The sequence below is a fragment of the Podarcis cretensis genome (assembly GCF_951804945.1).
Source record: "Podarcis cretensis genome assembly, chromosome: 1".
Lineage (NCBI taxonomy): Eukaryota > Metazoa > Chordata > Lepidosauria > Squamata > Lacertidae > Podarcis > Podarcis cretensis.
In genome coordinates, this window is record NC_137170.1 from 50,871,042 (window position 1) to 50,898,634 (window position 27,593).

The 27,593-nt window shown below is 39.9% G+C and overlaps 1 protein-coding gene across 1 annotated transcript in view; it reads right to left on the minus strand.

Moving 5' to 3' along the window:
* The window catches only part of FUT8 (fucosyltransferase 8), a 73,796-nt gene that overhangs the window by 21,433 nt on the left and 24,770 nt on the right, over window positions 1–27,593 (minus strand). Inside the window, exons 2-6 of the mRNA XM_079951652.1 lie at window positions 24,155–24,568; window positions 17,490–17,605; window positions 17,226–17,391; window positions 10,588–10,702; window positions 2,044–2,281 (exon numbers count right to left, since the gene is read on the minus strand). Coding sequence (XP_079807778.1) covers window positions 2,044–2,281; window positions 10,588–10,702; window positions 17,226–17,391; window positions 17,490–17,605; window positions 24,155–24,357 — 838 coding nt within the window. The 5' untranslated portion in view covers window positions 24,358–24,568. The remainder of the gene's footprint in view (window positions 1–2,043; window positions 2,282–10,587; window positions 10,703–17,225; window positions 17,392–17,489; window positions 17,606–24,154; window positions 24,569–27,593) is intronic.

The window sequence follows — 27,593 nt, forward strand, 5'->3', positions numbered from 1 at the left end:
AAGTGCAGAACAAAGGTAAGTTTGGATGACCCCTTAGTCGTGCATATCTGCTCTAAAACAAATCAATGGTCTTTTAAACTGAGGGTATTGTTTTTGTTTGTTATTTATAGAATCCTCGAATCTTAGAGTTGGAAGGGATCCAAAGGTCATCTAGTCCAACCCCCTGCAATGCAGGAATCTCAGCTAAAGCATTCATGACAGATGGCTATCCAATCCAAAAATTATGCTATATATTTTTGTATTTTTATATTGTAAACCACCCTATGACCTTCAGATGAAGGGTGATATAGAAATTTAATAAATTAAAAATTAAATGCAAAGAGTTTGGGAGCAAATAGCATGAGACCTGAACCAGACCAGGACCATAATGTGCAAAGAATGTGGCTTTAACCCTTTTGCCCTCCCCACTGTGGGCTGATACAGATCAGGGTCCCTGCACCCGCAGTTTGTATAACAAAAAACCACCCCTTTGGGGCAATGCAAATTTCAGGTGTGGTGACCTTGATCTAGATCAGGCTGCAGTATGTATTTGTGAGGGGGGGGAGTTAGAGCCCCTATTTTCTCTACCAGGATCGCAATCTGATTTAAGCCTCCACACTGGCTATTGGTCAAAACAAGAACAAAAAGACTCGCTTCAGTTATGGATGGAGCTATGTGGCTAATATCACTTTGAAGTGTGGCCCTAAATAAGAAAGAAGGAAGAAGCCAGGATTCTAGGACTGGAACATTTGTTAAGGAGAAACAAAAAGCTACAAGTCATCTAACTAAAACATAGGTCAAACTGGAACTCTTATATACGCCAGATAAAGTATTCAGTGTAACTGATTTTCAACCAAACACCTGGTAGTTCAGATGATAACCCAGAGCTACTTTTTGAACAACATGCCAAGAGGAGAAATTTCATCACAGCTTTTTATCAACAAGATCAATCTCTGCAGAAGTAAAACTATAAAGTATAGAGGAAGCACAATAAAATCAGATCCAAACAAAGATCAGACAACCAAGATGCTTACGCCTGGTATATCTAATATGCTTTAAAATATTTGCTATGCCATTCTAGGCTGAGATTCCTACCCATCTCTCTTAAACTGTTTATATATAAACAACTCTCAGCAATGTATTTCTTTGGTGCAATAAGTGACCCTTGTTTTGATAAAAATGAATACAGAAAGGCTCTCGCCATTGCCTTTTGGATTCCAGCCAACATGCCTAATATAGCTATTCAATTAGAAAGAGAATAAGGGTTGAAGGCTAGCCTAGATACTGTTGATAACATGACTGGCTACCAGCCAAAGTTTTTTTTTTTTTTTTTTAAAAAAAAACCCAGACGACATAACATTCACTGACGGTACACATCATCTTTTCTAATGATGTGACCAAAACAAGGGATATCTCTTGTATGCTCATCTGTGAGCTTCCCAAGTTCATCTGATGAACCAGAGTTAGAGCATTGGACTTCAGTCTTATATCACAAGGCTTAGCTTCATGAAAAGTACCTTAGATCATTAAACAAAACTCTCCATTCTCTACTCTTTTGACCAGTAGATTATCTGAATTGCTACGAGAAGAATGATACTACCCAGAGTAGAAGGTCAAATGCTAAATAAGCAGACTTTTGCTTGTTCAATGGAACATCCCCCTTCCTCTCCTCCTCTGTGCCCTCCAAATCTGACTGAAGGGGCTTCCCAAACCTCTGAAACAGATTTGGGGGGTGTGGGGAGAAGAAGAAATGATTTGTTTCGCAGGCAGAGAAGTCCATTCACACACTGTTGAATACAACTTTCTGTGTCTGAGCAATTGATAAAAACATCAGAACAGCCAATTAAGCATGGGGCGATCTGAGGAAATTCTTGAACCACTTGATAATATTCATTTTTCTTCTTTCCATTGCTTTTCTTTATTTCCTAACATAAATTATCTTTCCTCTACAATGGAAAGGCAGACTGGGTCCAGAATGGTAATTGGGACTGAAATGTTATCAGATTTCTCTTAACATGCCCCTTATGCAAGAAAGAAAAATAGCTGTAATGAAATGGGACTTACCTGACCAGTGGCCAGTAGTACTTCCTGATCTGTCTGTGCATGTCTCACTCACTGGCCTAAAAACAGTCTCCCAGCCTCCGGTAGCATATCGCCAGTTCTGAGACTCCAAAATTAGCGTCCTTTGAGTACCATATGCAATCATGAAGCAGTAGACTACATGATGAAGTTGGCAACCATAACCACAGCCTTTGTTGATATTACAAACTAGTTTCTTGGCTTTGCTACAATCCTTAGGGTTCTACAAATGAGAAAGTAGACATGAAGACATTATAGACACAAAAGAAATAATTTTTTCAGAGCAAATGAGAACTATCATAAATTATATAGCAATTATCATAATTCATATGCAGATACAGGAATAGACTTCTGCTCCGTCAAAATTTTATGCACATTCTTCACTAAGCTAATATAAAATAAAGTGATTTTATGATTTTAAATTACTGTTTTATTTCTGAATTCATCAGAATTATAACTTTTGGTCTCAATGCTCACATGCCACCAGTACTGCTTTGAAAGTGGAATGTTCCCTATTGCAGATGGCTACTTTCCAAATTTCTTAGCTTGCTTCAGTAAACATGCATAACCACCCACCCATCCTACTGCAATTCTGCCTGTATTGTTAACACTAAACAAATGTTAATTGTTTGTATGTTAATTTTTGTATATCAAGGACAAAGAAACAGATGTATGAATAAAAAGACAAGTCCAGGAGAACAAAGAGCTTTGTGGCTTAAAGACTAACACATTTATTGTGGCATAAGCTTGAAATTTGTTGGTCCTTAAGGAGTCTCAAGAATCTGTTCAGCAGATACAGACCTGGATGCTACCCTCTCTGGAGACCATTACAATGGAAGGTCCAGGAGAGTAGTAAAACATACATGCACATACTAACATTCTCACACACACATGCACAAATGCAGGTGCGCGCGCACACACACACACACAGGCACATCAGTTTTCAAAAAGGACGTTAAGGATCTGATGTATAATGGAGGGGATTACTTGAGTTTGTGGTACAATATGAAGTGAGAATTGGTTTAATCAAAGCTGGAGTTGGATCAAGGAGACCCAAGCTCAAAATCCCAATCCAACAGTGCTGAGATCAAAGTTCTCTGAAAAGAACTTTTGACTTAAATTTGAGAAAGCAAAACTCCTGAACTGAGGTCATTTTGTGATCTCTCCCTTCCCCCATTATTTTAGTGTTGTTATTTATGGAAACAGAGATCTTCTAAGCAGCCACTGGTGCCAATATTTTACCCAGAATGCTTGGAAACTGCATCATTTGATAGCATCGGGGAGCAGAGAGTTAAGTGGCCAGCAGCAAAAATGAGAGGGAAGTACCACTCTTGCCATGAGTTATGTGCTCCCTAAAATTTTGAAGGTCTCCCCCTTGCAATTGCCAAAATCCACCATTTGTGAATGGGTTAGAATTACCATGCAAATATAAGGCTCAATGCTTGACCTTGAGCAAGTTACCATCTTTCAGCCTAACCTGGTCTAAAACACTGCTATGAGAATAAAATTGAATAACAGTTTTCTGGGGAAGGCAATACAAATGGGGTATTAAATAAATCAAGTTAAAATCAAAACAAATATAGGCAGCAATTAAGAAAAGGAAGTCTGGTTGATTTGGCTGTAGTCATGGACTTTTTGTCCTTTCCAGTTCTTCCTGGGTGACACTTTAAAATCTAGCTGTTCATTTAACATTTATCTGCCTTTCCTGCACCACCTATCCTCTTGTCTACAGTCTGTTCTCCTCTAAGACACAAGGTACAGTGGAACCTCGTGTTACGTACCGTCCTCCTTGCAAACGCTTTGGGTAACCAGCTCTGCTAAACCGGAAGTAGGTCTCCTGGTAGCAAATTTTGCCCCGGGGTGCAAGCGGAAGTCGCATGCCGGAGGCACACGTGCAGTGGAAGACCCCATTAGCGAAAGTGCGCCTCATGTTAAAAACGGTTTCAGGATAAGAACGGACCTCCAGAACGGGGGGCCGCTAGGGGCACATTGGAAGATGGCCGACAATACCATCTCTCCATCTCACGTGAGGTAATTAAGAAGCTGATATGGGAGTATGCAGCCTCCCTTGTTGCCCCAAGGGAATGGGGAACACTGCCTCGCCTGCGGTTGCCACAAATCACCCCCGGATTCGAAAGAAGGGGGTGAGGGCACTAGGCGCACAGCCCTCGCATGGGACAGCTCTCCCTGACGCTGTCTCTGATCACGTGCCTGGTTGCAGGAGCTCAAAATAAACAATTAGCGAGAAGCTAATTAGCGAGTTAAGACTGCTAATTGAAGTGACCTCAGTAAAGTCGAGCAATGGGCTGGATTCAACAATATATCAAAAAGAATATATATCAAAGATGTTGGTATGTCGGAACGGGACTGAAAGGGGAGACGACTTTTCTTTTTTTATCTTATGTGAGTACCTAACAATCCCCCCCAAGAAGAATCGTTGCAATTACTGATTACAAGCAGGATGATTAAGAACTGTGTGGAAATAAATTACTACTCAAAGACATGGCTTGTGGAATATTTGGAAAGGAATAAAAGATCTTTGTGATGCAGTTATAAAAAGAGACTTGTTGGGGCAGGCCTGGCTACAGGAATCGAGGGGGAGGAGACCAAGGTTTGTTATTATATCGGACTGTGAGTTTGATCTGGCAGAACCCCCTAAGAGAGACTGACTGGCCTGTGAAGATTAATGGACAAACTTTAAGAATGTTTTGTACGGAAGTGCGGAAATGGTGTTTGTCTGTCTGAATATGGCTCTTGGAAGAACAGAAAATCCACACAGGATATAACAACGTTTGTTTTCAACCCGCTTGTGGAGACTACCAGAGGTCACAAAGAAAGGAATATATGACAACAACAACAAGAAGATGAGGAAAATAATAGAGAAGATTGATTAGAACTGTGAATACTATTTGGACAGAAATTGTGAACATTAAAGCAGCAGCAAGAGAGATGTTTGGATCCCTTTCTGAGCTCGAAGCATGGGTACCCCCAACAAAAATTTTAAAATTTGGCTGTGTAATTTGGATTTAATGTGATTTGATTGGTTAATATTTTTTTTTTAAAAAAAAGAACGGACCTCCAGAACAAATTAAGCTCATAACTGGAGGTACCACTGTACTGTGTCTAGGCAATCCCACTTTCTATTGCACATTATACCCACCTCCATGGAAATTTGTACCAGGTCAGAGACATGTTTTTCACTTCCTACAAAAATGAACCGAGTTGGATTATTACCAACATGACTCATTTTAGGGAGCCATGCTTCACATGGCATGGTGCATACTTTGCATACAAGAAGGTTGCATCTCAGGTAGAGAAGAGATGGGATTCCTTTTGCTGTGTGCTTTGCATTATCTAATTGTTTGTGTTAGGTTTTAGTGAGGTTGTTTAACAATACTGTATTGTTTCTATTTATTTTGTTCCATATTACTTTGGGTACTATTGGCAAAGTGCCAGTTTTAGAAAATTAAAAGTTTTAAATGCATAGCCACACAATCAAACACAATTTTCATGACTCAAAGAAACATGTTAATAACCTTCCCCAGACATTTCATGATTCTTTGCACATACCAGATCAGTGTACAAGCACATACCAGTGAAATATATACACCAATATAGTACAGTATTTTTAAAATACTTTCTTTATTGAAAAATAAATCCCATAGCATAAAATCTCCTGGACCTATCTGAAATTTAGCAGGGTTAATCTACTCTTTTGGGGGCTATCTTTCCTTCTAATTTGATGCACTCATGTGTAAAAACCTAATAGCTGTGTCTGGTTTGATTTCCCAACGCAAGTGAATGGGACTACAGTGGTACCTCGGGTTAAGTACTTAATTCGTTCTGGAGGTCCGTTCTTAACCTGAAACTGTTCTTAACCTGAAGCACCACTTTAGCTAATGGGGCCTCCCACTGCTGCCACACTATGATTTCTGTTCTGATCTTGAAGCAAAGTTCTTAACCCGAGGTACTATTTCTGGGTTAGCAGAGTCTGTAACCTGAAGCGTATGTAACCTGTAACCTGAAGCGTATGTAACCTGAAGCCTATGTAACCCAAGGTACCACTGTACAATATCTGGATTACTAGATCGCTCCAAAGCAAATCAAGGCCAGATCTAGATCTGGACCACCAGATGTTGAGCTATGTCCAAAAGTCATATCCCAGGAAATAGTGTTCACTACTGACCTTGATGTTACCCTGTAGGTGGTCTTGTAGATCAGTATGAGGTTGGTGTTGGTCATCAACACTACGGGCTCTGACAGTAATTAGCATGTATTCAATAGCTATGTTTTAGCTGCTGCTGCTTGTCTATGGTTTGCATCCAAACGGAGTTCCACTTTGACAATAGGACATCCACTTCCTGTCCTCCTCCCTGCAGCCTCCCACATGTTTTAGAAGGTGGGGGACCCTCCACAGCAATTCTGGGGAAGCACGTGGTGCTGTAGGGGGAGAGGAGAGGAAGAAGTCCCATTATCCAAGCAGATCTCCATTTGTGCGATGCTGGATTCAACTTTTTTATTATTTATTATTTCTAAAAAAATATATTCTATTTCTTACTGATTTTAAATGTTGCTAGCTGCCCTGAGTGGTGAATAAATGGGATATGATTATTCTATAATAAAATAAATACCAACTGCAGCACTTCAAAGTTAACTTCTTTTTCAGGTTAACTTCTTTTAGATATCTATCTATTTTCGATATCTTTTAGATATCAGATATCTAACACTACTCACTGAAATGCTAAGTTTATACAGAATGCTTTCTCCCCCTTTAAACATTTTAAGAGAAATGCATGTTTTTGAATGATCATGTATTACAACAGCAACAGGAAAGCTCTGGCCTACAGACCTAATTAAGCCTGGCAAAGATGCCAACTTTGTTCACAAGGCTGTTTCCCACAAAGCATGTCTACCTGTCCCACACCTAACATCAGATGTGATATGACGTGGGGCGGGGGGCACAGGTGAAGACACAGCTGCCAGTGCACAATCAGGAGCATTAAAAACACTCCAAACTGTGCATTTGCAAGGCAGGCTTGCTGTCAGTGCTGATGAGCTGATCAGCAATGAGAGAAAGCCTGTTGGGATCAGCTTCGCTACCAAGTTCCCCATGGTTACTTCAATCCTTGGCTTTTCTTTTGCTGCATAATTTGCTATGCTACAAAGGAAAACTGGGTTGCCTTTTGTCATAGTAACATCAGGTGACTGATAGCTGGGCAGGCTCTGGCCAGCTGCTGAAGTGGCACAGCAGGATTGAGAGAACCCACGATCCAGCTCAGACTGTATCTAGTTTTCAACGTGTTTTAAGGTATTCACATGTATTCTAATTTTTTTTAAAAAAATCAATTAAAGCTTTTAGATTATATGAATGTTGTTCAAGTAAGCAGACTTGAACATTTTTCTAATATTTTCTAATCAAAATTTTCTGCTCAAGTGCTACTGAAAGAACTTTTCAGATCTTTATACAACATGAAGATTAACATGTATAGGTTCAATTTTATTTACTGCATATAAATGAAACAAATACACCCTGATAACAATTTGTTTAAGGCACTGGAAACTACAAATTCAAAATTCTGCAGAGAACGTACATTATGATACTTCAGTTTTGCAGGAACTCAGCTTAATGAAGAGAAATAGAAGACTATTAAATTGTATCTGACACTGCTCGTGCCATACAAACAATATAAGTGAACCAGTGGTGGCATCTGCTAATGGAAGGGAAGAGGAGGGAATTCCATGCCATCTTCTACATTGTTCAGGAAGGTTCCCCGACTCTCTGGAGCTGATTGTCAAGGGCACTGGAGACAGTAGGAGGAAATGGCAAAAATAACCTTTCTTCTTCCATTACCTGATGCCTCACTTGCATTGTTTGATTGCTTTGGCCCAAGCCCTTCCATGAGCACAAGAATACCAAATAGATTCCACCCATAATGAATTGATATTGAAGTAAAATTGAGCAAATGGAATGGTCACAATCCTAGCAAAATATGAAATCAAGTTGTAATTAACTTTTATGCCGGCTCAGGCTGGCAATATATTTAACCAAAAAAACAAGTCAAGAAAACAAGCCTCTGAAGAGAGCAAGTCAGACCCAACCAGCAGTGGCAATAGAAAGAATCGCTCTGGTGAATGGGATTATTATTGACTAAATTTGTATACTGTCCTTCATTCATAGATCTCAGGGTGGTTCACAGGAATGACCCCCACCCCCTGGAGAGGAGGCAGTAGACTTTCTAGGATACCACCACCAGGAGATGTCACCCCTATCAGAGGAATGTCCTTCAGCCCAATCCAGAAACAAGAATTCCACAGTAAGAATTCCATTTTTTTTCAAGCAATCATCCCTAGAGAGCACTGCTCTATATGCATATTAAAATTGGAATGGTAGCATTTTTCAATGGCTTTTAACTTATCTAAATACTTTTAAGGAAAATGTATTACATGAGTTGTCTAGTGTCTTTTGAAAACTAATGCACTTCAAATTTTTACATGGTCACAATTCCATAGTACTGACTGCTTTGTTTAGAATCATGAGGCAGAATTTTAGAGATAAGATTTAAATTACCACAAACGTGGCAAAACCAAGTTCAAATTGCTTGCATATTATACAGCTTAACTGCTGATTTGTAACCATTTCTATCAAGATGCAAACTGAAATGATACTACAACTTCCAACAAGCTTCCTTAAGAAATATGCAAAATATTCCCAAGAATATAATAAAGTTCAATTTTTTTCAATTGTTTACTTTAAATTTTAAAATGAGGTGCCAATTGTACAACATGTTAATATAAAGCAGATATGTCTATTAAAGCATACATTTGCTAATGATTTGCGGACAATTATTTGGCAAATTCTTAGCATTACTGATTTTTTATGACTTCAACATTAACTACAGACAGTTTCTCATGTCGACAAGTCCTGTGTAAAGACCTCCACACCCCAGCCTACCTCACTGGACCCCCAGCTTCTCAGTCCTCTGGACCGTGGCTGCTCTCACTTTAGTCCTAAAGCATGTTTCCTAAAAATGCAATTACAATAGTTCTACTCAGAAGATCCATTGAGTTCACTGGGGCTTATTCTGAGGTCAGCAGGTATAAGTTTGCCACTTTAGCTATATCATTCCAGAATTATTTAAATATGCACATGTATAAAGGTAAAGGTAAAGGGATCCCTTGACCATTAGTTCCAGTCGTGGCCGACTCTGGGGTTGCGGCACTCATCTCTCTTTATTGGCCGAGGGAGCCAGCGTACAGCTTCCAGATCATGTGGCCAGCATGACAAAGCCACTTCTGGCGAACCAGAGCAGCGCACGGAAACACCGTTTACCTTCCCCCCGAGCGGTACCTATTTATCTAATTGCACTTTGAGGTGCTTTCGTGCTGTTAGGTTGGCAGGAGCAGGGACCGAGCAACGGGAGCTCACCCCGTTGTGGGGATTCGAACCGCCAATCTTCTGATCGGCAAGCCCTAGGCTCTGTGGTTTAACCCACAGCGTCACCTGCGTCCCATGCACATGTATAGAGCAGCCTCATTTGGAAAATCATGCTCCCTCAGGAGATCATCTTGCCCATTGTTTTAGTCTTGAACATAAAAGCCTTCCTTAAAATGTTCTTCAACATGAAAAAACCTAAGGTCCTCCAGATGTTACTGGAGTACAACTCCCATCATACCTGGCCATTGGCTATGATGGCTGGTGCTGATGGCGAGTTGGGAGTCCAACAACCTCTAGAAGGCCAAGGGTTCTGCACCTCTACATTAATTTGTTTCTCAATATGTGTACCAAGGCACACATACATACACACAAACATACCTCTTCTTAAAATAATTCTACATACTTTTTCTGATTAGAACTAATCTCGATGTCAGAAAAAGTACTACATGAAGTGTCTCTAAGGTCATGTTTGAAAGGGCACTTCCTTCTCTCTTGCAGTAGTACCATGATTTTCAAAGATGTCACCAGGAAGTATTTGCCATGGGACAACCAAGCATAACATCCTGGATACTATGGTCTCTATGTCCTTTTAACCATAAAGGTAGTGACTGATGGGCCATGGACTTATGGAATTTGCATATGAGATTCAGTCCAAAAGAACATACCTTACAAATTTCCCTCAAAGTCTGAGAAAAAATGTTATCTAGACAAAATACTGAACAGCCAAAGAGATTTTCTTCTTTTTAATTTAGTAAAAAATGATAAAACCAGAAAGTATATTGATGAAAGGTATAGCAATTTCTCATAGCTAAGTGACTGGAAATGTACTTCAACAGAAATTGAACACAAACAGCAAATAAATTTGATCTATAAAACTTACCAAATGCTCTCTTACTTAATGTCCAAACACATATTAAATAAACTAATTTCATTATTTTAATGACTAAAGTTGCTTTAACCCTGATAAATACATATATTTTTCTGGTGCCTTATGTACTCTCACACTGCTCTATATTAGCGTGAATTAAATGTTCCTTCAGGAAATCCTACTTTAATTTCTTTCTATTCAAGGACACTTTCTCCATAATTCTTACCTGAAGGTAAGTTATTCTCCTCTGTACCAGCTCTGTCAAATCTTTGGCTTCTTTTTCTCGCCAATCACCTGCTCCATCTGTTTGACTGAGGTAGTACAAATCTGTCATTATTGACCTGTTTTTTAAAAAAGCAAACAAACAACCTTAGTGGCTAACTTAACTAATCAGAAGAATCACTGGCAAAATGAAAAGTAAATGAGGATTATAAGATCTTAAAATAGGAGTTTTAAAAAATTGATTTCCCTCCACTTCCAGAGCCAAATATCTGTATGTGCACATGTATTCACCTTCAATAAATTTAACAATCTCAAATTGATTTAAGCAAAATATTTGAACAGTTTAGGGATGAGAAAACCAAGCTCACACACATGCACAGACAGAATTGGAATTGATTTCCCCTAAGCACCAAAAACAATATTCATAATAAAACAAATCTTTTGGTGCAGGTAGAGCAACATAATAATCTCTCTTGAAAGCCAAAATGAGTTGCTACCATCAAACATTAAGAAAATATGCATATAGGTTTAATACACAATCTCCCTGCTGTTTAAAGTATTGTGAAAAGTTTTCAGTTTACAGATAGCAGGCAGAGGTGGACTAAAAACCAGTACTCTGGTCCATTGAGAATATCACGGAAAGGTGTCAGCAAAAGAGAAGAAAGTATAGGTTCATGGTGGAAATTATAGGCAGGTAATCAGCAGACCAACTCAATATTGTTGAAAAAGACACAAACCATCAGTGCATAGTAATAAATTTAGTTCTGAGCAGTAACCAACTCAAACCACTCAATCCATTTTGGGGGGAGGTGACAGACAAAAAACTATGATTGTGTATAATTATACCCAGAGTTCATAGCTTAGTTAAAAACTACTTGATCGTCATACAAGAAATTGTACCCTAACTAGTATCCATACATTTGTTTCAAGAACAACCAAAAAAGCACTGAAGATGTATACAATCTGTATGACAAATGAACAGTTAGAATGGCTGCTCCACAGTAATGAAAGTTCCTTCTCAGCAGGCTTACAAATTCTGAACACATTTTAGAAGTGCTGCAGGTTCTTACTATTTGGGCTAAGATAGGACTGGGAACCTTTGGCCCTCCAGATGTTGAAGTACAACTCCATTCTGCCCTAGCAAGCAAGGCCAATTGCTAGGGAGTATAGGAAGTGTAGTTCGGCAACACCTGAAAGGCCACAGGTTCCTCACACCTGTGCTAGACCTTAGCCAACTAATAGACCCCAAAGCCCACAAAATTATATCTAAAGCCTTGCCCTTTTTCCCCTAAGCAGTTTCAGAGGGTGCCTTCTTTGCCTTTACTTAGGGATTATTCATGGCTCTCCCATTCATACAGAATGCAAAGAAGGGGTAAAGGTGTTGATACAGACCTGGCTATATTTATTACCTATTTGTTCCAGACAAATTCATGTTTGTTACAGATAAGTAACAGGAAAATATCTCCAGTGACTGTATACTTTTCCTGCCCTTGCATAAATAAATAAATAAATAACTGGCAGCTGGTCAAATCAACATCCACTCCCTCAAAAAAAACTCAGTGAAATTCTCTATCACCATGATAGGCTGGGCTGTGCAGTGCTGAGAATAACTTTGAGCACAATATGTCTATGTGCTACTTGCCATGTACCAACATGAATGGCATTGGAGTGCATGTCGGAGAATGCCTGATGTGAACTTCACCTGAGCTAAGCCCAGGACAAACACTCTCAATGGGTTAAGGACAGATTCAACTAGGCTTGCACGAAAACTCAGCAGGGCAGCTGCCTGGGATTCAAGAGATAGCTGTGAATTGTCAACAGACTAATATTGCCAAATCCCAGAATGCAAAGAATACATCCTGAAGGAGAATGGCAGAGGAAGGAAAAACAGAATCAAAGCTTAAAGTGACACACAGAGGTCCTATGGTGATGGCAGCAACAATGTTCTCTAAAATTTCCTGGCTAACAATATCCAGAATTACTCAACAAGACTCCCACAAATCTTTGCCATATCGTGCAACTGCATTCCCAGCATCTCACAGTATATTGTATCAAATCCAAAATAAGAACAGGGCACAATGTTCCCTATCACTATTTTAGTGGAGGATCAATAATTGCCCAATAAATACAGTTATAAGGTAAAATCAGCATGTCAAAGGCTCAATAAACCATAAGACCCTGAGTGCAACTGAATAGGAATTCATGGTGAGTATCAGCTTTCATGGAGTTACATAATCTACTCAAGCAGCCGCATAATCTTCATTATCGGGTATTTTTAAAATCACATTAGGTAAACAAATTAGATGCAATTGGTCTGTTCAATTATTAGAGAATCTCAAGTTATTTTAGGACTAAATAGTACCTGCGCCCCCAAAATTTGTCTGCTATAATCTTAATGCATGATCCATCTCAGGTTCATCAAGCCTTTTGCATGCAAAGAGAATGGCACTGGGCTTAGGGCTCTGGTTGCCTTAGTAAATGCAAACCTCAGGAGACAGAACTATAGTTCAATGGTAGCGCACATACTTTGTATTCAAAAGGTCTCATATTCAATGCCTGGCACCACCAATTAAAAGAATCAGATAACAAGTGACGGGTAGGAGTGATGGAAATGTACTCTGCCAGAAATACTAGGCAACGACCAGAAGTTAAGATTAAACTGAGATAGATGGACATGGTCTGACATGGTATGAGACAGTTTCCAATGATCTCAATGTGCCAGGCCATTATTTAGATATGCCCAGGGGGGTGTTAAATATGTGTTAGTGTGTAAGTGGAAGTAAGTGGGGATAAATTGCACCTTAGTCTACAAAATTTAGAACAGGTTTGATATCTAAACATTTGCACTGCAAATAAGCGTTTAGCTGTACTTGCTTTCACTTTATACTGAATGAAACAAATAAATCTTTAGTAAAAGCAGGGATTATTGTGTTTAATATATATAACATTAAGGTCATCAACATTGGTAGCAAGTATTTTCACCAACTCAGAAATCCAATCTGCATCTGGAGCCAATCACATACATCTGCAAAACATCATAGAAGTATCAGCTTTACAGAAATGACCAGGGTTGTAAATAATGATCCACATGCTATTAACTTTAATGCCAGATCTAGATCAGGCAAAATTAATATGTTCTTGTTGTCAAGGTAAGTGTACAGTTACTGAACATTCAGGTAAACAAATTAATCCAGTTAGAACGCAAGACTGGCAAAAAATGTATCATTTTCAGTATTACAGCCAACTTAGATTTGGTTTTATAGCTTATGAGATTTTTGCACCTTGGCAGTTATTCTCATGATGAAATATACACCCAGACAGACCACCTCTTTAACAGTAAACATATCCAAAGAAATCAATTTAGTATAAGGCAACAAATTATATAGCTTTATTTTGTATAACTTTTAACAGGCCAAAGAGGAAATTCCTTAGTGTAGTCTCATGAGGCTACCAAAATTTTTGTTATGTGAAATTAAGTTCTCAAGTTTAATTGCAAATATCATTTTCTATTATTCTCTCTATGTTCCAGAACCAGTCATATATATAAAGATTGCTAAATGAAAATATAGGTGCCCAAGCCACCAATATTAGAGGAAACATACAAAGTTGAGGAACATGTGGTTTCAAAAAAAGGAGTATGACCTTCAGAGTCACGGCTGATTAAGACATCTAATATGCAAGATTCTAAGCAAAGCCCATATATTCAAAAAATAAAAGCATCCCTATAGTAACCCCTTCATAACAACAACAACAACAACAACAACAACAAACTGGTCTGGTGGACAATACCTCAGTCGAGGAGCTCACAATGAAAACGTATCTCTCCACTGTCTATGGAGACACACTGCTTGGAGGGATGACAATAGTCCTCCACAGACATTTACTGAATTTTGCAGTACAGAATGGTATGCTAAAACACAATCCTAAACACCCAGCATAGTAAGCCTGCAACTTATGTGGCGGTTACGTCCCATGGATCATACCTAAAGACAAAATCACATCTGGCAAGGGCAGAAGGTGGGAGAGTATCTATTTTCTCCTCCATTTTGTGAGGTTTCCCTTGCTTGTCAGGGGAATGCTGAGGGAACAAGAGGACTTTAGATCCCAAGGATCCAGTGTCTCCCCATAACAGCCTTCCAACATGCCACTTTCGTTCTCCTACCTGGAACATCAACAGTGAAGGAGCAATGGCAGCAGAGCTTTTCATCACCGCACAGGGGCCTCAGGGGGGCATCCCTCCCATAGGCTGAGAGAGAAAGTCACAAATATCCAAGAATGCCCCAGATGCCCTCTCAGATAGTTTAGAACTGCCCCCTTAATTCAGAGTTTAGCTCTATTTAATCCCATACCTTGGTTCTTAAAATCAGCTAATGGAATGGTTTGGATGCTTCTGATTACAAACATTTGCCCTAGGGCTTACTGGTGAAGGGCGGGTAGTAATAATAATAGTAGTAGTAGTAGTTAGGAAGACACTACATGGGGCAATACTTTTAAAAATAGATGCTGAAACAAAGAAGAGACACCATCGCAACTTTATGCTCTAGTTTCTCTTTATTTTTTACATTTAGAATTTCTGCATTCATGGCTGGCAATATGGTATTTTATAGTATGACTTTTGTAGAAAGGGCTTGAGAAAGTTTTGTGTCACACATACAGAAAAACCTGGGTGCTGTCAACTAAAGGTCTGAAACAATGACTTGAATCCTAACAAGAGCAAGCACTATCCTGCTTGCAGAGGACACTTAATAAAATAATAATAAATAATATTATTATTTGTACCCCACCCATATCACTGGGTTGCCCTAGCCACTCTGGACAGCTTCCAGCATATATAATTTTTTTTAAAAAAACTTCCCTATACAGGGCTGCCGTCAGATGTCTCCTAAAGGTTGTATACTTATCTCATTCATATCTGAGGTGGGCACCACTACCAAGAAGGCCCCTCTGCCTGGTTCTCTGTAACTTCACTTCTCACAGTGAAGGCCTTTGGTGCTGGATCTCAGTGTCCGAGCTAAATGATGGGGGTGGAGATGGTCCTTCATGTATACAGGGCCAAGGCTATATAGGTCTTTAAAGGTCAGCACCAACACTTTGTATTGTGCTCTTAATGGGAGCCAATGTAGCTATTTCAGGACTGATTTTATACGATCCCAGCGGCTGCTCCCAGTCACCAGTCTTGTTGATTAGTTGTAGTTTCCAAGTCACCTTCAAAGGTAGCTCCACACTGAGCACATTGAAGTGCAGTCCAATTAAGACTTAACCAGGGCATGTACCACTCTGGCAAGACTGAGCAGGCTGGTAGGGTCTCAGCCAGCATACCAGATGGAGCTGGTAGACAGTCACCCTGGAATTAACCTGCACCTTTATGGACAGGTGTGAACCCAAGATGACTCCCAGGCTGTGCACCTAGTCCTTCAGGGGCACAGTTACTTCATCCAGGACCAGGTATTCCCCCACACCAACCCCACCCACGTCCCGCAGAAACAGTACTTCTGTTTTGTGAGGATTCAACTTCAATCCATTAGCTGCCATCCATCCTCCAACTGCCTCCAGACAATCACACAGGACACTTGCCTTCTCCTTCCCACTGAAGCCCCCTGTACCTCCCAAAAATCTGATTTCATTGTTCAAGGGACCCATCTACATCCGTGGGGTATAATTCACAGCGAGTACCTTGAGGCAACCTGCTTCTACTATGAAACCCACTGAGTGTCTACAGTCAATTTCCATGTTGCCTGTGAAGGACAATGTTAACCACTAGGGCTGGGCAACATCTGATTTTCAACATCGGTGATATCTGATTTTCAACATCGTGATATATCACCAGCTAAACATTGCAATATAGTGATATATCACAATGTCTAAAACATGAAAGGTGGACTTTAAGATTGCACGTGGTGGTGGGGAGAAGAGCAGCTATGGAGATCCGCAGGTCAAGGGTAGAGATGGGGCAAATGAGAGAAGGAGCAGACAGCCTTGGAGATCTTGGGGGTGGTGCGGTGGAGATGGGGCATACAAGGGAAGGAGTGGGCAGCCTTGGAGATCTCTGGGGTGGCGGAATGGAAATGGGCATGTGGGCAAAGGAGCAGGCAGCCTTGGAGATCTCAGGGCTAGGGGTAAAGATGGGCATATGGTCAAAGGAGCAGGGGCAGCCAAGGTGAAAAAGCAGCTGGTCAACTAAGCAAGGAAAGTGGGGCACAAGGAGGAAAAGAAGGCGCTGGGCAGTTAAGTGCCTGACAGCTGGCTGAGGTGAATCATGCAAAGCAGCCAGAGCAGAGAGAGGGTAAAGGGTAATGGGACCCCTCTGGGGTTGCAGCGCTCATCTCGCTTTATTGGCCGAGGAGCCGGCATACAGCTTCCGGGTCATGTGGCCAGCATGACTAAGCTGCTTCTGGCGAACCAGAGCAGCACACGGAAAGAGAGAGGGTACATCACAGTTATTGCAAGGTGCCAAGGCCATCAGCAGGAATGAAGAGCCAAAAGGGAAGACAGCCAGCCAACCAGAGGGAACCAGCTCCAAGGGAGACCAGTTGGTCTGGCACCTCCTGCTATCTTCAGATTCCTGAGATCTATGGATGAAGGGTGGTATACAAATTAAATAATAATAGCACAGCAAAACTCAGCAGTAGTTGTTATTAGTACCTTTCATGATTACCCAAGTCAGATACAAGTTCATCAATATGCCTTTGGAGTTCACTTCCTTCCAATATTTTAAGTTTCTTCAATTCGCTCTGGAGAAAAAACCAAAGCTCCTTAGCTCCATTTTCAATCCGCCTCCTCAATATTTCATGATCTTTTCCTAAGCCCACTAAAAAAAAAGGAAAAGGTACAGAATTGTCAACATTAGTTTTCCTCTAGACAGAAAATGCATTTGTAGAATTATGAACAAAATAGTTATATACAAACCATCTCCTGTTTGTTGCTTATAGTTTTCTATCTGTTCTTTGGCCTTTATTAGCTGTTCTTCTAAAGCATGAACTCTTCCTGCAGCAGGGCCCTGATCAATAGGACCTTCTGGTATCCTACAGCAAAATTGAAAGAATGCATCAAATAAGTTTGATTAGTGTTACATGCTTTTTGAAAGGATATTCTTGATAATGGACTAGAAAAATGTGTAGTTTTGTGTTGTGAGTGGCTCTGTCTTTTGTTACAAAACTTAAACAAAAATATAAAAACCTATGTTATACTCAGAGTAAACCCACTGAAATTAATGAGCCTAACTTAGTCATGTTTATTAATTTTAGTGGGTCTGCTCTGAGTGAAACTTAGTTGAGTAACAACCCCAATTTCAGCTTATGAGCATTTGGCTCAGGAAGGAAGAGATGGGACTATTCTGCTCTCAATCATAGGTGTAGAGATTATTCTGTTTGGAAGGTTGGTTGTTAAATAAATCATGACACAGTGTAGTATGTTATGTGTTGTTGTTCATCTGAGGTTGTATTTCCCTAATTTTAAGACCTACTAAGGAAAATATGATTGCTATTATGTCTTTATATGTGAAACACAAAATTCAAATAGGGTGCACTTTCTTTTTCCCATGACTGCAGATCTGTTGCCTGGTATATGCTGTACAATTTTAAATTAACCTTATACTGCCACAGTTAACTGCTCTAACTTGGAATTACCTGGGTGCACCAACCAAAAGAAGAATATGGGTAAGGTCTGCTTTAAAGCGAGATACCCCAGATCTTTTTTTTTTTTTCTTCACAAGTTTTTCGTGTGTTTTTTTAAAAAAAGAAATACAATACTGATGCAAAATCCTTCCTCAAAAGTAGAGGTGGACATTGTACATCTCACAAGGTACTTCCAAAAGTAGGGGGTCAGGAATCTGGATTTCTCCCATACTTGATTTTCAATTAAAAGATATACTAAGTGACCCGAATGTAAGATTTATCTTCCTCAAAGTCTGTTGGCTAACTCTTGGCTGATATTATGCTCTATTTATGTGCGTAGTACCCAACAAGAACAATTTCTGGATGAAACTTTTTACATTGCTGCTGCACTCATTTACACACTGAGGTGAAGTGGTGATAGATAGTGATTTAAATCTTGTATTCAATGATTATTTTGATAAAAGCAGAACATCTCACCTATCACAAAACCCATGTAAACAGTCTTTTTAAAAATATCCTACATATTACATAAACACAATTACTTTGATGCTTTGCACATAGCCAATCCAGAACTAAGAAACTATACACATATGTCAGCAAGATACAAAAATTATGCCAGATTGGATTATTTATTAATCACAGAAGGCCTTGACTCTCAGGTTCGTAACTCACGAGATTGGTCTTCTTAATATCTCAGACCATACCCTGTTATCACCAGAATTCAATGGGGAGTACACAGACCTAAAACCTTCTGTGGGAAATTAGACCCCTGGATGTGTGTGTGTGTGTGTGTGTGTGTGTGTGTGTGTGTGTGTTTACTAGAGAGAAACTTCTTCAAGCAGAGATTTTCAACCAGTGTGCCATGGAACCCTGGGGTGCCTTGAATAATTGTCAAGGGTGCTGCAGGCAAAACTGGCCTCCATCCCTCTTTCCTTCCTTCCCTCCTCTGATGCCCTCTTGTGTCTCTGCCTCCCAAAGGCTTGCATGGTTGTTTGTTGCAGCAGCTCTGGCTACAAACTCCCCAGATGAATGGTGCCTCTAGGGCTGACCAAGGGGTGCTGGTTGCCAGGATCTGAGGCAGCCTCAGAGTAAGCATGCATGTGGGTGAGGGAGTCCAGCAAGCCAGTCCACCAGCCCTTGCTGTTGGGAATGGATGGACACAAGTGAGAGGTTGGGCGGGCGGGCAGGCCAGCAGGTGCCACACTGGCCTTTCTTGTGCTTGCTGTGTGAAAAGCTTGCCTGGGAGCTGAGTGCCCAGCGCTGAAAGGGAGCTTTTCCGCCATGCAGGCCTGGCAGCACCCACTGCTGCCACTGCTGCTTCCCAAGGTCAGCAAGCTGCTGGACTCACGTTCACCCTCGGACATTCTTCACTGGGCCACTAAGGCTGGGGGTATCCTCTTCCCAGGCCAATGTGGAGCAGTGTGAGAAGGCACCTCTCTTTGGGGAGGGAGGCGCAGCTGCTGTCTGGAGGACTTCCAAGGAGAGAAAAAAGGGAACACTCCACAAGGGAGGGGTTTTTGAAAAGGGTTGAGGGTTTGTGGCTCTGCAGGCAAGGACATAACTGACTTGCGGGGGCTCAGAGCACATTTCCCCACAGGGGAGCACCAGAAAGAATGTAGTTGGTCAAGGGAGCCATGGCTCAAAAAAGGCTGAAAACCTCTGCCTTAAAGAGATTCCTGATTTTTTAAAGTTTAATGGTACAGTCATACCTCGGGTTACGAACGCTGTGGGTTGCGCATTTTCAGGTTGTGGACTGCGCCAAACCCAGAAGTACCAGAGCGGGTTACTTCCAGGTTTTGGCACTCGCGCATGCGCAGAAGCACAAAATGACATCATGCGCAAGCGCAGAAGCGACAAATCGCATCACGCGTGTGCGCAGATGCAGTGCTTCAGGCTGCAAATGCTGTGGGCACAGATCACGTTCGCAACCAGAGTGTACAGAAAACTTTTTTAAAAAAGAGCAGAACCTAGATCTCTAGAAATCCCACAGGTACTTATTCCCTTCAGAAGATAAAGCCATATTATTAGGAATTCAACAACAAAAATTCTGCCCTCCTAGTGAAACAAGTACATATAGCAAGCAAAATGAGTAATGCACTGTTAAAAGGTGAAAGGGGGGGGGGGGACCTATAGACAAAAAGAAATTTTGGAGGAATTAAAAATATATATATACAAAACTCTATGACATTGAACCATTGATTCCCAAATCTTCACAAAACTCCTACGGAAAAAAGATAATTCCAAGATTTAACCAGACTCACCAGGATTCATTAGATCAATCTTTTACTCTAGCAGAAATCCAAAATGGGATCAAAAATATGAAGCTCCATAATGATTCTGGTCCCAGCAGATTCATTAGCCTTCCCTTCTGAAATTGTTTATTGACATACAGAATAGAGACCAAATTCCTTAAACTATTTCATTGATTAATGTGGATGCTTAATTATTTACAGGCATATTGGCCAGTAGGCTTTCAAAAATTTTACCCAACTATGGGTTCATAAGGCAAAGATCCACAGGCCTTCCCTATTATAGAAGGGTTCTCAATACAATTTTTGGAGTCAATCACATCCAGAATCTACTGTTCTCCTGATGCTGAACACAGTCAAAGCATTTGATTGTTTAAATAGGCAATAGCTCTACGTTCCTTTGGTATTAAGCGCGTCTTGGGTTGATATGCTTGATGCTCAGGAAAACCAGCTCATAGTATTGTTTAAAGATAACCTGAAGGAGGGGAAGAATACTGTTCTGAACTCCTTGGAGAAAGGACAGGGTAAAATGCAATAAAATGAAGCCACAAGCATTAAAATCAAGAGAATACATACTTAAAAGCATGATCTTTTCAATCATATTGTAAAAATATCTAAATGTAACACTAGATTTAACATAGAATGGGCACAATGCAGAAAGCTAAGTGGCAGAGGAAAAACTACTGCTTGTGCAAGCTAGTCATGTAAAAGCTATATGCCAAATTAGTGGCATGAAACATTTGCATGCAGAACTTTCTCTATAATTATCCTGATTTTCTAAAATCTTGTACAGATTATGTGTGTTATGCAGAAAGCTACTCTTGAATTAAAGAGTGTTTCTTCATGTGGAAAAATATCACTGGGTAGTGGCTAGTACAGAAATGTTAAATTAATTTGTCTCTTTTGTAAGCACTTGAAGAAAAACTTTATTCCTTCTCTGCATAGAGATACAAGATTTCCATAAATTTTAAAGCTATGAAAATATATCACTTTTCACTTTTTATGGGGGGGGGGAGCCTTTTAGATTTGACTTTCTTATCAAAGCCAAACAACATTATTGCTTTAGATTCATAAAAACATCATTTGGAAACACAGAAAATTAATATTTTACATATTTATAAAATGTACAGAGCTACTTGCTTTTAAGCAGTTCCAAATTAAATCAAATGTTGCCCTAGCCCCAAGCAATGAACACCTAGTTTGGCACTCTCATGAAGATGGCAGTACCCTCTGCAGAAATGAATCTTAGATAGATCTGAGTGGTGCATTAGGTCTGAAGTACCGTATTTTTTGCACCATAACACTCACTTTTTTCCTCCTAAAAAGTAAGGGGAAATGTCTGTGCGTGTTATGGAGGGAATGCCTACGGGTGGCATGCCTACTGATTTTCCTCCTCTAAAAACTATGTGCGTGTTATGGTCAGGTGCATGTTATAGAGCAAAAAATACGGTATTATACATAGGAACCGTCATTCTCTAATGCTATATGGCATTGTCTTACATAAAGTATTCCCACCACATATGGAGTGGAGAATAGTTTTCCTTTTTTATAAAAATAAATAAATCACTAATTACAAAAAGTTTTTCAAATTTCCTTCAGTGGTGCCCCACTGGGAAGGACTTTGAACAGACTAATGGATGGAAAAGATGGCATGGAGTAGCCCCTCTCCCCCCCCCATTCCTCTGCTCATTTAAGACACCTGCAGCTATTTTCCCCAGGACACTGCCCTTGGGGACAAGAACCATGAACTAGAAATCTAGTCCTGCTCTTACTCAGATTCATAGTACTAGTAATATACCATCAGGTGGGGTGTGTGGCAATATATTCTAAGTAGTGCTATCCCCAAAAACACCTCTTTTGTGGGGAAATTCCTGTTGCAAACCCTGCTTTGGGCAGTGAGGTATGTCATATATGACAACAAGAAATAATGGTCTCATGGAAACTAAATGCTGAATATTGCCAGCTGAGTCTGTGGCTGAACTGAAGCAGTAGTCAGTGGCAGTGCCTGGATAGCTAAATGCAAGAGTTGAGTAGTTTTGACCACTGAGGTGCTCTAATCTCTAAGATGCCTGGGTGGGGCAGAGGAAAGCAGCATATAGTAGCATCATAGCCACATGGAGACTACTGCTGCAACTCCCAGTCATTTCATTTTAAAGGTGATCCAATCCATCTCCTGCATAGCAGGGTCCTGAGGACAGCTATGATGCTTTTAAAAAATGCAGTCCCCTCTACCCAACACTTTCTTTTTTAAATCTAAAGCAAGCCACCACGCACTGAAAATTCTTGGGAAAATTTTCTCCTTTCCACAGATACACTCTGAAACTCAGTCCACAGCTGGGTTCAGCTGAAGATGAGCCCTACCATCAAAACTGAGCTAAAAATCTAATATTTAACTAGAAAGTGAGAAGTATCAGACTGTTCAGTCTTCCGTTGCAACACAATTCAGCCCCCAGCAGAATGCTATCATCTGCGTGCAACCTTCAACTGACAGGAATCATCCTCATTTGAGAAAAGCAATCATGCAACACTTTATGCTGCAGGGTTGTTTTTCTTGCCAGGATACTAAATGTCTTCGGGGACCCGCAGAAAACCTACCATTCCCTTTTTACTTATAAAACCCAAGTGTCTACACATTTACAAATCCTTACAATAGATCCCATTTCTATGGATATCCATTTTGGAGTGGACATTTGAAGTTCTTCACAACCTGCTTACTATTTTACCAACATGAAAAAATCATTGTTCATTGCATGTTGGGTTACCTCATATAGTTGAGGTTGGGCTACCTCAACTATATATATTTCAATTCCATTTATTAACATGTTCGGGTTCTTTTACAGGTCCTGATGGACTAAGTAGGCAGAGTAAAAAAGTTATTTATTACTACCCTTTCTGTTCCATATGTTAGCCAAGTACATGACCATGAGACAATGACTACTAAACATGGCATTTCCCACTTCTAAAGAGTCCAACATTTGTATCTAGCAGGTATGGGGAATAAAACCAGGTGTCTCTTATATCCCAGTCTCTTACCCTTCTGTACTGGCTTAAGGAAAGGACCTTGGTACTGAAAAATCAGTATCGCTCAGGATGATTCAAACGTTAAGCTGGGGTGGGGGCAAAAACCTGTACTGAGTCTCCAAGCCATGATAACTAGAAAGAAGATAATCTAACAGAACTATTTCTTCAAGTAAAAGGAAGGTAAGCAAGTATGCTGGGGAATACAGACTATCATAAATTGTTGATTAGAGGGAGATAAAGCCCTAAGGATGCCTATTCAGAGCTTATCTGAAGCCCAGGGCAGAACTCTTGTTAGAATAAAGTTATACACTCAAGCAAAAAAGTAGCCAGTGCTTAGCCCTCCGAGGCCCAGTGCAAGTATACCCAGCTGTGCCCCTCCTCTCCATGGGCCTGGCCCTAAGTGCTGGAGAAAGTTAGAATTATGGGTTACAGTTTTTACCTGAGATTACTGGATCTTAAAAGGAACATTAAATTTGCACTATCCCCAAACTTTCACCATCAGCTTCCACAAATATAGTACAAACAGCCAACTACTATACCACCACACAAACATAGCACCCTGATGTCTCCTTCGACCTCAGAAAAGACACATGCCAGGACAAAAAAGTATTTTGTCCTTTACATTAACACAGAGAAAATGCAACTTCAGTACAGTATACCAACATTGAGAAAGTTTTTATCAACTTACCTGAGAGACTCTGCCATTCGTCGTAAGTCTTCATTTTGCTGTTTTAATCGTTCAAGTTTTGCTAATATCTTTGATAGTTCACGACTAGAATGGTCTGGGTGTTCATTGTCTCGTACTAAGTGTCCGCCTATGTAAAACAGCAAGGTCCCCCAAGCAAAAAGGATGAGCATAATCCAACGCCAGGAGCCAGTCCATGGCCGCATTTTCAGAAGTTCTATCCACTACCAAATAGTTTTTGTTCACAAAGCAAACATTGTAACTCCTCAATCAGTACAAAGATTCCAAGGTTTCTGTGTCTTTGATTCACCACATTGTGCTTCTCACAGCATTTCTCCAACAGTAAAACTTTAAAACAATTATCACTGAAGATGCACAATCCAAGTTCTAATGTCGCAGATGTTTTGTTTTTATAGTCTGTGGGAAAAGAAACAAAATGAAGTTACATTTTGTGATTTAAAGCTAGTAACATATATTGAAGTAAAGCTTAAATGAGTTGGTGTTGAATTTCAAGTCAGTTAATAGCATTATAATGTTTCAGCAACTTGCAAAGGAATAGTCTCTAAGCAACTGCATGTATAGAAATGACAAAAAAACACTAAAAAGTAGCATATTTGTTTACACAGTGCTGTTTTGAACTTTAGAAAACTGCAACTAAATCGTAAGAGACCTTATGCAGCAGATTTGGATTTATTCTTTCTTGCAAAACAATACACTTGTAAGTGGAATGGATAGTACTTATAACACATAATATATTTTCTTCTCTTTGAGCAAACTTACTAGCAACTTCAGAAGTTTAAGTTCTCTTATACTGGTCTTGATGTCTTGCTTCTGCCATGCTGCTAACAAAAGAAGCCATGCATTGGCTTTTTGAGGCATTTGAACTGAGGCTAGGGGCTTGCTTCACTCCAAACCATTCATAAACAGAAGCCACAGTTTGTCCTCATTCACATTAAACCAGTTTATTTTGAAAATGAACCAAGTCAATAACATCATCTTATTGCAGAAGAGCCCTTGTAAAAATCAGGGTAAAAGAGCAAGATAAAGGTGACATCCATTCCAAAGATTTTCTTCCACTTCCACAAGAGCTGTGATTCACAGAAGCATAACAACTGGTATAATTAACTACCCACACCCCCTGCAAAAACCAAAACCAAGGGTAATCAATAACCAGGGCCTGAAAAAGAAGGACCCTCTAGACCCAGTTATCATGCAACTTTGAACCAGTATGCAGTCATTTGCCGGAGTTCTCTGTTAAAAGTCCTGCATTCAAATGCCTAGCACTATGGCATTACAGCAGTAGTCTGTGTTGTAATTTTGATGAACTATCCTTCATTGTTTTTCTGCAGGACTATCCATATAATTCACATGCAGGACAATAATGGCCTCCATGTTCCATTACATCCTCAGTTGAGAGGCCCACTACATCAGCCAGAATCTTAAAATAGACAATCTGCACTATGTACTTCACAGCCTCACTCTAGTCATACACGCATACATAGTATTAAATCAGAGTCTTGATGTGTTAAGTATGTAGTAACTTCCCACTTCTTTGTCTACCTTATATTTCACCTGCTGTAGTTTAACTCCCAATACTTTTTGGCACTGTGTGAGCTTTCACTAGCCCCTTACACAGGCAGTCATGGAATAGTAGCAGCTTTTTTCCTTCTACTTACCATTTTTGGAATGGAAGTCTAAATAGATAAAGGAAGGTGGTTAATACTTAGCAAGATGTACTTAGGTCACTAAGCTGGCTATAACCCCAGAAAACCGATGTAAGCTAAAAAGGAGAAATCATTTTTTCTTGACACAATAAAATGTTAATTGACTAAAAACATAGCACTTCAGAATTACAATCTTTCTTTAGTTTAGTTCTGAAAGCCCACCTCTACTGTTATTATCTTGCATTTTTATGCTGTGAACTGCCCTGAGATCGACAAATGAAGGGCAGATACAAATTTAATTTAATTAATAAATAAATAAATAATAGTAATAATAACAACATTAATGTTAAAAAGTAAATGAAAGCATTATATTTGCTTTCAGTAACAACTTTGAAAAATTTTAAAAAAGATGTAGACAGAATGAATCCATGTGTCAAGCAACTACAGCCAAAACATTTGCTGTCTCCAAAGTCACCATCACAGTGCAATTTTGTAAGACCTGGGGCTCGGAACACACACCAAGTAATTCAAAACTCTTGTGTTTTTATTTTGAGATCTACTTTCTTACTAAAACCACAAGCTCTTATTAGGACATAAATATATAGTTGCTTTGGAGAACAGTTGGTGAAGGTTCTCTTAGAATTCAAAATTCTATGATAAAAAATCCATATTGTATCCATGATATCCTGTTGCAAAATTATTTGGTGCTTTAAATTGAAGCAAAGTATAAAACTTTCCACTTCGAATTTGAACTAATTTAAACAAGGAAGAATCTAGAACATAAAATGTATTCATTCCAGCATTAAGAATTAAGCATTAAGCAGTATGCTGCAAACACAAAACCATAATTAAAATGGTATTACACGCACTTGTATAAAATCATTAAAATAGTTGACAGAAAACCCTTATACAAGTGATGCCATACTGGACAAAGCAACAATACCTACTACCTATATCAGTATGTCAAACCAACCTACAATGTCAGATTCAGTTTGCAGTTTTCCTGCTTGGCCACTTGGGGACACTGTGATACCACACATTCAGCTGGGTGCCTCCCCCATCACCACCCATCCTAGCATAAGATGCAGCAACTGAATGATGTCAGGTGCTTATTAATTCAAAGCTTCCATGCCAGTGTTTTACTTCATCATCCAGCCAAAGCCTGTAACCAAACTCCCTACTCCTTACATGGCAATTTATTAATTTCTGTAGTTACTATTCCTGAGATGGCAACCTACCCACCTTTTACTTCTCAGGCACAATACAAGCTAAATAATTTGGGCTCTTAGGAGACCAACTCTTCATACATATCAGCATTATCTCTATAGGCAACCAAGCAAAGCCTTGACATGCTCCTTCAAGGCACAATTAACAGAGTGGTGTTATCTGCCTCTATACCCTTGTTTTGTAATCCCTTCCACAGAGGTCCGCCCAGACACAAATGGAATTCTCCCAGAAGCAAGTGAGACTAGACCTGTGTTTAAACTCCTGCTCAGATATGCAGTTCATCTTTGTGGAACAAGACTCTCTCTATTCCGCTCTTACTATGTTAATATTTTATATAGTTCTCACGAGTCTCACAAGCTGCTCTGAGCTCCTTGGAGGGGGGGAAAAGTTCTTGTTAATAAATGCAAGGAGGAGTAAAAGCTAATCTACGCATACAGATCAAGCAGTGTGCATTTTCTTGGATTATGCCACTTGGACTAATCTGAATGCCTGAATGCTTATAGGAGGCAAGGGAGAGAGAAACTACTCCCTACATGCATATACAACTGAGA